The 12,393-nt window shown below is 28.2% G+C and overlaps 1 protein-coding gene across 1 annotated transcript; it reads left to right on the top strand.

Moving 5' to 3' along the window:
* The first annotated feature begins 2,884 nt into the window (after nt 1-2,884).
* Nucleotides 2,885-12,393, top strand: LOC129975833 (male-enhanced antigen 1-like). The gene is made up of 4 exons (XM_056089069.1): nt 2,885-3,217; nt 5,993-6,067; nt 10,461-10,530; nt 11,920-12,393. Exons 1-4 carry the CDS (start codon nt 3,029-3,031, stop codon nt 12,129-12,131), a joined length of 546 nt encoding a protein of 181 aa, XP_055945044.1. The 5' UTR covers nt 2,885-3,028; the 3' UTR covers nt 12,132-12,393.

Genomic DNA, 12,393 nt, shown 5'->3' with positions numbered 1-12,393 from the left:
TCACACAGCCTGGAAGGTTCTTTTATAATCTGGCTGTTGCCAGATACATAACAGTTCCTTTCTCTAATCTGGCTGTTGCCAGATACATAACAAAAAGAAACGCACTTAAACTATATTAAAAAAATATATAACTCCATTTATTATAAAGTATTTACTATCAAAACTAAAATACCTTCAAATTAACATTCTTATATTTTAAAATAAATTCTGCATTTTTTTTAAATGTCTGTTGTAAATTTTTAGTCCTGTTTCATAGAAAACGTTTAAAAATCGGTATCGTGTAGGACATAGCTAAATGTGGTGTTTGTGTCTCGCAATGCTATATACTTTTAGGAATTAAATAACAGTAAAATTATTACATTATTTCGCTAATATAAATATTATAATTATGAATCTTTTAATTGAACCTGCAATACTTTTTTTTTTAAATTTTAGTTACATATAAATAAACAAAAGTGGCTGATAAGCTTTCCGAAATGCGGAACAGTCTTGACTTATACCGAATGTCAGTGAGAGAAAGGTTTGCAGTCAATTTACTCTTTTTTTTTTCTTCTTTTTTTTTGTTAAATGTAAATGACCATATTATACATATTGTGAAATATTGAAAAAGAATTCCTTAGAAAGTAGATTCATTCTTTTTATAAATTCTAACTCCTTTTTATTATTTTCATATTATTTTTTTATGTATAAGTAAAAATTATTACATATCTTAAATGAATTTTCAGTCTCAAATATTTCGGAACTCTGATATGAAATATAGAATGCTGGCTAAGTAAATGAATGATGGTACTTGCAAAATAAAACAAAATAAATTTAGAAATAATCACTCAATTAATGGTTTAAAAATTTCAAAAGCCAGAAGACATTTAATTTAATACACATTTTACAATTTAATTCATTATTTTTTCTTCCAATTTATGCCCATTTTCATATTAAGTTGGATATATTCCACGTTTAGAAAAGCTGAGGAATAGAATTCGTTTTATCATTATTTGCAAAATAACTATATTTATCTTTTTTTTTTAATATGGTACAAATGAATTATTTAATTAAAATTTAGGATATTCTCTTTTTTTTTTTTTTTTTTTTTTTTTTTTTGCGAAAATTAGGCAGAAATTAGGAACATCCCAGCTACACGGAAACAACAGGTCATTTTATACAAATCAAATACGTAGCATGAGTTGAAAAATTCAACTTAATTTTTTCCGTTTCCTACTCAATTAAACCTATTTATTATTTTTTAAATAAATAATTTACTTATAAAATTCCAAAAAAATTAGTGACATTTTATTAAAATTCGCTGTTAGTACTAGAACTATTGAGAGAAAGAATTGGGCCCATTCTTTGGGGATGAATCCGAGGTCTTACAATTTCATAGGCACATAGATCTTGCCCGAAACTCCTGGATTGAAAAATTAATAAATGCAATTATTGTTAAAAATAAAGTCTGTCAAACGAAATACTATAAATATTGAATTATTCAATTATTCCTTTTAAATTGCAGGATTCGGTAATATCAACAGAATTATGAATGAGTTCTATGTTCTAAGAGTCTTTCTAACATTCACGCGGCCCTCAGTACATTTTCTGTGCAAGGAGAGAAAATCTATAATATCTAATTCAAAGAGTATATTTACCAAACAAGTTTGGGTGTGTGGTGGTAAATTCATAAGCCAAATAACAACTTCCGGGCACGAGTGTGTACTTTTGTCTAGTGGCTTTGTTACTCGGTTATGAATCCTGACGTTGCGAGTTCGAACCTCAACTTGCACAGGTGGTTCATCAACCACTCTCGTGATGTACAAAGACAGTGTCGGTTTTCAAAATACCTCCTCAAAGAGTAAGGGAAACTTTTATTGTGGGACAGTTTGTAGGTCAGTTTCCCTTCTGAATGTCACACTTCCGTCTTCTAGGGGCTAGGATTTCTTTTTTTTGTGGGGTGTTATTCGGCTTGTCAATCAAACCTTTTAAGCCTCTTTTTTCGTTAATTTGCTCCCCGCCTTATACCCCTCATCGATAGGAGGCCCTTTGGTATCTTTCTCTGTATTGGGTATCTTTCTCTGTATACGGCACTCTTAAAGAATAAAAAGAAATTTCCTTCAACCTAAAACCGCAAAGGAACAACACCCCCCTTCTGACATTATGCGGCATCAGCCGACATCTCTGAAAGAAAAGAAGGGTATCGGCTGATCCCCGACCCTCCCGGGGGAGGAAATAAAAAGCCAGAAACACAAAACATTATTCTCTTGTTTCCTCAGGGTATGCATTCTTCCATCTCCTTAATGAGAATAAAGGAAAAAGCAGAAATCTGTGAATGGGTTGAAAAGTGAACGGACAGGTGATTCTTGGAATGATCATATCATTGAATCATATCACAGGAAAGTGTGAAGTCACCGCTCCGTTTAATGATAACCGCTCTGCTTGACTTTCTGATATTCACAATTGAGAATAGGCTATCTCATAAAGATCATTTCTATTTGCTTGTGACATGACTTTATGATTGTTCACTCCGCAGGCGCCATCTATTGGCAGAATATAGAACTAAAGTGAAGATTTTAAAGAAATGACTTTTTTTTTAAATTCAAGTTTTCAGAAAATGCTTTATTTCAATAAATAAATTAAATAAATATTTTTTGAAAAAAATCAAATTAAAAAGTAAGCTTAAATAGATAAATTAATTAGTATTAAATTTTATATTTAATACTAATTAATAATTTTTAATTAATCATATGAGTGAAATAACAGATTTTTGGAACAAATATTTAAAAATAATAATAGCAAAATTATTTGTTATTAAAAAAAATTGTGGATTATGCATCTCTAGTCAATTGCAAGATAAAAATTTTTCCTGCAACATTTTACGTTTGCTAAATGGCAACATTTTGTAACTATACAGAAAAACAAACCAAAATATTCGTGAAGAGGTGTGTGTGATGTTCTATTCGATTTGATTGTTTCTTCATAAGGAATATCAAGTTTAAAAATTATTTATTAGATATTTAATCAATAATTATCAATAAAATCTAAGATGGCACCTATTATTCCATTTCCAAATGAAATTCCAACTGACAGCGCAGAGAATAATTCAAATGAATCTCCTGCAAACTTCGTAAGCGATTCAGACAGTTATTCCGAAGATGAAGACCATGATGGTTACCAACCACTTTCACAAGATCCTGAGAACTGTTTTGACAATCACAGTGATGATATGGACGAAGTAAAAATTTCAAAGATTTTCTGTTGATTTTCGAATTCTGTGATTTCGAAATTATATATTATATAAAGTATTTATTTCTTACAAAACAGTAACTACATGCCTACTTGGTGCAACCACTGAAATCACTTTGAAATGTATATATATATTTATACTAAACGACAGTCCATGTGGGTCAAGGCCTTCAGTGCCCATATCTGTTTTCTTGAACGAAAGCCCTGGGGTGCAAGGCATATAGGTTATAGGTGGCATATAGGTTTAGGTGATCAGCCTCCTAGTATTTAGTTCCCAAACTTGCTTCAGTTTATCGAATCACTGAAAGGATGAAAGGCTAAGTTGACCTTGTCCAACTCGAGAATCGAACCTCGGACCCCTATGCGTTGGGAGCGCGAAATACACACACTTCGCACGAAGTATATATTCATGTGTATGTATGTACATATATGTGTATGTATATATTCATATATGTAATGATATTTGTAACTCTTAATTTAATCTAAATTAATTTCCAAAGCTTTATCTTAATTTAGCCCATAGTAATTTCATTCTCTTATTTCCTGATCCCATTCCACTTTTTCTATCTAATTAATTGAACAGAAGCTTTGTAAAATTGCTGAATTGGCTAAAAGCCTAAACGTCCCCCACACTCCAAGAGAAGGGACAATATACCGCTTTGACAAATTCTTCTAAAAGATCCCTGTGTTTCTCTTGCTTTTTAATTGACATGCTATGGAAATCTTTATTAAAACATCACAATATATAAGACAGGGATAATTTGTTTCTCCCTCTTCTTACGCTACTTCTTGACTAATCTGTTGCTGTGAGCGGACATGCCTTGTTCGCGCTTCTTGTAAATAAATTATGCCTTCTTGAGATGGATTAAAGCGAACTTTAAAACTTCAGTGAGTCTTTCTGTCTTTGAAACTGCATTCTGGTTCAAACAAAATAATGGTTACATACACATATATATGTATATATATACATGTATTGTTTACTTTTAATTACTTCACATTCATTTAATACTATTATTCATATGTCTCCCTGCTGGTATGTTATAGAAGTTTGATATTTTCCAGTTCAAATATCACTCTTATCTACTAAGTTTAGTTCAGAATTATAAAATCTATCACAAAATAACCCTCATTCTGCATCAGAATACAATGTAAATATACTGGAATTGCACTATTCATTGTTTATGGTGTAAAATTAGAAATGTTTTCTTTTCATAAATATTACAGGGAAGTAATTTAAAAAAAAATAATGTGTGTAAATAAGTTAAGTGAAGGGGAAGAAAACAGAAAACTGATTAGTAAGATACCAAAGTATTTGCGCAGTTTGAGTAAAAGTGAAGACATACATAAGTTTGCAGGCCAGGCCAAGTCTTCAGCTGAATAGAGTAATTATTCCCATTTAGACTGTGCTCCAGAAAAGTCCTATATCAAAGATCAAACTACTTTGAACTCGACTAAGTGATGTAACTAGGATGGGGTTGACAGAGTGCGTGGCCTGGTTGCCATTACAAGAAGCATCAAACGTTTAGAATTTAGAGAAGATATTTTTTCCTTCTTTAGCTCAAAGTTTTTGGAGTTTTAGAAGGGGGGGGGGAAAGGTTTTAATTGATTCTGAAAAAATTTTTGGCATACAGTGTGATCTTAGTAAGTTATGGTAGGTTCAACTTTATGAATAATTTTTTTCAGTTGAAATTTGTTTCCACACTTTTAGTAGAAAAGTTAAAATTCGGTAGAGGCAGATCATATTAAAAATAAAAAACAATAAACAGTCTCCCAGCATTTGCAAAAATAATAATAAAAGTGTCAAAGAAATTATTAGTTTTTCTTTTCAAGTTTGCTTACTTTTTTTTTTTTCCCACTTAAACTTTGAAAATGTAGAAAGAAAGGGGGAGGGGGGGAGCAGCTGCTTTGGTGCAAATTTTCTGGAAACAAAAGATGCTAAGTATGTTTTTTCCAGCTGAGATGAGATCCTGTGCCTAAGGCCTAGCTACAAATTTGCATAATTTGAGCTGCAAAAATCAGAATTTTCTTTTTTGTTATTTCCGGCTTGCATTGAAATTCTGAAGAGTATTTGATTTTTTGGTTGTAGATTATTTGATTTGTTTTTGCATAAGATAATCAGACGTCCAATGTTTGAACAGTAGAAAACTGTTTGATGTGATTGTAGGATTAGAAACTACAGTAGAAAAGTTGTCCTTGTGTATTTCATATCACAATTTTTAGCTTTATAGTTACGCTTTTTAAAAATATAAAGCAGATAGTTTTCTTACTATCTCTTTAATTATCAAATTTTATGTAGTGTAAAATTTTTATCTTTTTTTTTTTTTTTTTTTTTTTTTTAAATATCAGCTTGTTTAGAAGAAAAAGTTTTAAGCCACTCTTCATTTTGTTCTATTTTTGCAGTCAGAATTTCTTTAAATAGCATTCAGTTTAACCACCGTATATTTATTGTTTAATAATTCTCAAAATGTGAGCAAGAAAAAATTATCGTATATTTATCATGTGTGTAATAAGATGCATCCTTGAGTAGCTATACAATTAAACTTTATGGAAACAACATTGCATAGAAATAAAATTTATCAAAAAAAAAAAAAAAAAAAAAAAAAAAAAAAAAGAAGAAGAAGAAGAAGAAGAATATTTCTCATAAAAAAATATTATTTAACTTTTAATACTTAATCAATTCCCTTATTTTCAACTTTTGCTTTATAATTCAGTTTTATTTTTTATTATTTTAAATTGGAATGTAATGTTGTTTGTTTCTGTATAGGATAGCAATTTTTTACCAGATGAAGAAATGATGGCCTGTGGTGTCAGTTTACCGAGTTCTTCCTTGCTGTTACCTGTAAGTATATGTAATATTATATTACCATTGTTAAATTACAAAAAGTGTTTAGTTTTAAGATAAATTATTGATTGATTGCTTTAACAACACAAATAACATATTATGTAACTTGTCAGTTAGCATCTGTTTTCATTGTCTTATAATTTGTTGAATTCTATTTTCTTTAAGTTAAAGATAATAATATAAGTTTATGAAGCTCTAATAAGATTATATGTTTTAAATATAATAAATTATATACCAAAAAAGTAGTAGGAATACATAATATAAAAGTTTATGCATAAATCTCTTCTATTTACCAAAGAGGTTGTGTATATTTTGCAAAACAAATCGTTACCAATAAAACTAAAATTCAGTTCAAACATACTTTGTAAGATGGGAATGATATTAAAAAATTAATTAATTAAAAAGTGAGCAAGATTTTAATGTTTTTTCTTGATAACTTCAGAAAATAGTATAAGACAAAAGTGGTTTTTGTGCCATCTAAGAAGTTAGAAAATTATAATTTCTATGATATCCAGTTTTTCTTCAATTTTAATGAATGGAAAAATATTTTAAAGCCTATTTTGATGCAAAACTTTTTTTTTAATAAGGAGTCAAATAATTTTCTTTGTTATGGCAAGAATTTTATTCCAGATTTATAATTTACATTTAGGTTTTATTAGTGTATTCAGTAGATTTCTTTTTAAAGCATGGTTTTAACTCTTTGGATACATTTGATATATCAGAATGTCATGCATGATTTTCATTAAAATCTACTACTTTTACATGTCCAAAAAATTAATTTTGCTCAAAATAATAAAAATAATATTTGTAGACCCATAATGTTATGCCCTGCTTTTAATAAGTTTTGTTGTAATTTTAGCTAAGATTTAGTTCTGAAAATAAGAAAAGTTCGACATTTTTTATATTTTGCACTTTTCAAAACATTATTATTTTTTTCTACAATATCATTGCTGCATAAAAATGTTACCATTTTTTATGCAGCAGTGCTTGAAACTTGCTTTTTTTATTGTAGTAAATTTTATTAATTTAGTATAGTAATATATTTTTTATCAACTCATCAAACTAAAATTATCTCTAAGGTATTACAAAAAATTGTGAAGCATATTTAATATTATATAAAGAACTCTCATGATTTAGTTATTATACTTTTATATATCAAGAGCATGTTTTGAATTTGTAAGCAAGTTATTGGAATAGTTAAAGTTTTATCATTTCCTCTAGCAAATTAAAACTTAAATTTTAGATGAGATTACAGATAAAAAGAATTGGAAAATGCAAATGTAATGAATGAAATAGGCATGAAACTTCTAAAATTATGAAAGCTAATGTCTGTCAGAATTCAAAATTTAAAGATCCCTTAATAGTCTCCTTAAGGGGTCTGTTAAGATTAAACTATGCATAAAGATTTTATTTTAAATCTTTCCATGTTGAAATTCTTTGAACTAGCAAATCACCAAAAATGGCTCATGTTAATAAATGAAGCAATGTTCATTTGCAGCTTGCTTATTAAAGTATATATATATATTCATTTCTGTCATTGTATAATAAAAAGTATCTTAAATTATTGAACTTAACAGAGAAATTTTTTTTGTTCCAACCAAAACAGAAGCATCTCCATGTACATGAAAAGAGAAATAATGTAGTTCCCATAGTTAGTTTCAGATGGGAACCGATTTATAAGTTTCCGAAAGAGGGAAATTTCTTTATAATTTTCTTATGCAAGAAAGAAAATATCTTTTAAAGAGAGAAAGTATTGTAACTGTCAAAAAAGATTCAATCTCTAGATTTTGATTTCCATTAGTTTCCATGTTTTAGATTTCCATTAGTTTTTTTTTTAAAGATATTTTTGTAAAAGATTATTTTTTCTTCTGTCTATGAACATGAAAAGGTAGTTGTTGATATTTATGGTCACTCGATTTTATCTCAAAGCAAACAAGAAATATCACCAAGGTGATTGCAATATATATATATATATATATATATATATATATATATATATATATATATATATATATATATATATATATATATATATATATAATAGAGTTAAGTGGAATGTTCAGAAAATTGTAGATCAATATCCAATTTTGGATGGAATCTGTCAGTAAGAAATTTTTGCTTAAAATATTCTTTTGTTATATTAAAACAACTAAATACAAAACTTGCTGTGTTGTGAAAATAGAGGGAAATGTTACATACATTGGTTAGTTATGTATAAATATTATTAGTTAGAATACTACTAATTAATGGTTTATCATATTCAGAATTCCATCTAAATATACAAAAGATTAAAATGGTTAAAATCCAAAAAATTACTTCTAATTACTTTCTATTTTCTGATATAAAATCATTGAGAAATAACATAACAATTAACTTTTCTCAGTCAAAATTATTTTTGATTTGTTAAAAAATTAACATTGATTAAAAAAATACTTTAGAAATTCTTAATGATTTTTATTGGTTTTCGAATCGTGTTGCCATCTAGGAACAAATAAACATAATGCAGTGACAAATGATAGCATCTTTGATTATTAAAAGGTTAATTTTTCTAAGTATGATGAAATAACTATTCGTTTATTATAATGTTAGCTATTATTGAGTATATTTGTTTATCAACAGACTACAGGAAGTAGATAATCTGTATCTAAAGTAATGAATATACTTTCATCTGTGAATCTTAGATAAATGGGCACACAATTTTCTAGTTGCAAGTTTTTAGTTTTTAGATTGTGTTCTGATTCTGTAAAAGGTCTGCCATTTATGTGAAACTGCACATGTGACATTAAGAGTTGTATAGCATCATGTTGATGCGGTATGAAATTTGGATTGGTGATGCCAGCTATATATTCTCATTATTTGATCATGTTTCAAAAGGATAAGGTATCTTTATATTGCTTCAACATTGGGGCATTTATATAACCAACTAATTAATTAAATGATAGTTTCTTCTGGTCAATATCTCCATTTTCTAAAGTTGTACAGGGTGCGGCAGAAAACTCGGACAAACTATATTTAATATAACTTGATTAAAAATAAAAAACAAAATATAATAAATAATAAGAAGAATAGACATCTACTAATAAATAAATTTAATTTGATTAAAAGTTGTCGCCTTTTGCAGAGAGGCAGAGGTGCAAACACTTATTGAAATTTTCAGCAAAGGGCCGCAAGTCTTCTACCTTTAATCTAGCCCATTCCAGCCGAAGCCATTGCTTCATAGTGTCCAAACTTTTATGTTGTTCAGTACAAGCCCTAGACTCCAAAATGGACCATACACTGTAATCATGAGATTGAGATTCGGCGAGTATTGTGCCCATTCTCCAGATGATATCAGATCCAGAAAATGTGCCTTGCACTACTCTTCTGCTTTTTTAGCCTTTTGAGCTGATGAGAAGGTTTGTTGAAACTCCCACTTTACATTGCTGAAGTACATTTTGGCCCACGGAAATACAACAGCTTCTAGAATGTCCCACTGGTACAATTTTTGATTTATTTTAATGCCCTCATCCACAAAAATCAGAGATGTTTTGCCTCTTGCCCAAATTCTGCCCCAGACCATCATCGACTTTGGATTTTTGCAATGTTCACCAATTGTTGAACTGCTTGGAGTGACTAGTTCCTATAGTTTTAGGAGTTATGAGCTTTTGGAGGGTAAAAAACTTCTCATTAGTGAAAAGTAATCTCCCTCAATACTGACTTGCAGACCTTCTCAAAAGTTTTCAGGTATCTTTGGAGCTGCATGAGTTTTTCTTCAGTCAGAAGCTGAACTTTTTGGAACTTGTAAGTTTCAATTCAAGCTCTGTTTTTGCCATTTGTCGCATTAATCGGTCACTAATTTCCATATCACTAACGATCTTTCCCATGGGAAACTATGGATTTTATTGAACTCTCTTTTTGATGACCTTACGATTATTGGAAGTGTTCACCGAACGTTTTTGTGCACTTCCTGGATGTGGACCATCATTGTCAACCTCTTTGAAATGACAGATTATATCAGACAGTGTTTGGCACATTTAGCAAACGAACGACTCGTTTTTCTTGCTTAAACAGAAATCGCAGATCTTTTGCTTGACTTTGTAAAAATTCCAAAAAACTATATGTAAACTAAAAGATACATTATAAAATATGTTATAGTTTTTTATAAAGTGGTAGACAAAATGAAATGAACAAAAATAAAAATGAAATTAATTAACTTCTACTCTATGATGTAGTAACTTTGTCCAAGTTTTTTTGCCACATCCTGTATAATTGTCTATAAAAAGGATAAACACAAAAACATTTTTTTACATATTCCTAGGTCTTAACCTATGTAAATACATTAAAAAGATTATCTATTGTAACAAATAACTAGCACTTGAGTTTAATGTTTGCTTTTTTTTTTATTTATTAGGCTCCATCTGATGAAGTAATGGTTTCAGATTCAAAAGGTGACTTGAAGAAGGATTTAAAAATGGATGAAGGTAAATTTGATTTACATAATTCTGTTGAATGTCTTGGTGAAAAGTTAGTTATAATATTGGAAGTTTTCTTATAGCATGTTTTTACATATTTTTCTTTGCTTTAAAAACAAAATTGGTATTATTTATATACAATTCAATATCGAAATCATGAAATTTAATTTATCTATATAAAAGTTTTGAAAGCAACTTATTTCATTTCATTGAAAGCTGATTACACATACTTTTTCCATAACTTTTATTCGTTTATAAGTAATATTGTAGTTGTAATTTAGAATGTTCTGGCTTAGATGATGTTGGGATAGGTAAAATGCATGGATAGAGCTGGTAATAAAGATGAGGAAGAAATAACTTCATTATATTTTTTTATTATTAAAATGTATGTTTATTTTTTCCAAATTTCAAAACAGAATATCAACAATGAAATAATGCATATTTTACTATGATTATATTTTTATTTTTGATCAAACATTAACATTATGTAGTTTAGGAATGAATAAAATGAAAATTAATTTTTAATTTATATAATTCTTTGGTATACTAAAAATTAAAAATGGCATGGATAAGTAATATAGAAAAATTAACTTAAAAGGAATATAGCTTTTAATCTGTTTAGATTTTAGGCTTGCTTTGTATATCTTTATTTTTAAAATTTGTTCTTAGTTAAGGGGGGAAAAAAGTGTGTTTAATAATAGCATTCTAATGTGCAAGAGTATACATTCAATAATAAAAGCAGATGAAAAATTTGTGCATGAAATGTACTTAAAAATACTTTTAAAAGTTTAGATAATTGTAATTTTTTAGCAATTTAACTGAGCATTTACCACCCAACTAGTAACTGCCTGCTAATTTTGGTTGCTTTAGGTCTATAATCTGCTTTGTGAAATATTTTAAATGAGTTTATTATGCTTTTTAAGTTATAAGACAGAATATTGATTTAAGCTATCAATTTTGACATGTAGTTCTTGGCTAGTAGATGTTGAATTTTTTTTTTCAAAATTTTAATTAAAAATCATATTTTCTGAATGTCTTTTAAATATATTACTGCACAAAAACCATTATATTCTACTTTTAATAAATTTAAAAAATTCCTTTGTTTATAATTTATAATACTTTTTATTGCTTCAGTTTCTTTATTTATATTTGCATGCAATCTGACAAGATTACATTTTTTGAATACATCACTGTTCTTAAAATTAACAGCAAATTTAAAAAAATAATATAATGATTAATAAATCAAGGATAAAACATTGTTATAATATTTCGGTCTAGAGGTTCAAATATCCTTTAACTTCTGCTTGCCAGTGATTTGATCATATATACAAAGGTAAGAAATTATTTCAACATCTTTTAATCAATATTCTTGACAGTAGTTTTCATTTGCTTTTTTAGATCATATTGAAACTATTAAATCTGTAATGAAAAGCATCACATTACCGAAATCCAATTTACCACAATGGGCAACTTCAGTACCTGAAGAAGAGTGGAAATCTGCCCTTTTTTCTAGTATGCTAAATAAAATAAAAAACGACAATACTAATTCATGCTTTGGGGAAGGCTCAAAAAAGAAAGATTCTGATTTTTATAATGATGTTGCTAGGTAATTCTGTAAATAAGAATTGTTATTCATGTATAAATTTACTATTGAATGTTTGATGTTGGAGAAGATGTATTCTTGGTTAAAAACTCTTGTATAAGTTTATTGAATTTTTAAAAATATGTGTTGCATTTAATATTGCTATAGCTAATGGCTTCAATGTATGTATAGTTTTTCTCTACAGTTGGCATTAGCTGTTTTGTAGAAAGCTTCTACAACTATTTATAAGATTATTTATTTAAAAATAAAATTCAATTCCTACCATATTA

Source organism: Argiope bruennichi, chromosome 7 (assembly GCF_947563725.1).
Source record: "Argiope bruennichi chromosome 7, qqArgBrue1.1, whole genome shotgun sequence".
Lineage (NCBI taxonomy): Eukaryota > Metazoa > Arthropoda > Arachnida > Araneae > Araneidae > Argiope > Argiope bruennichi.
The sequence above is the reverse complement of the archived record's forward strand: the minus strand, read 5'-3'. Positions and strand labels throughout refer to the sequence as shown.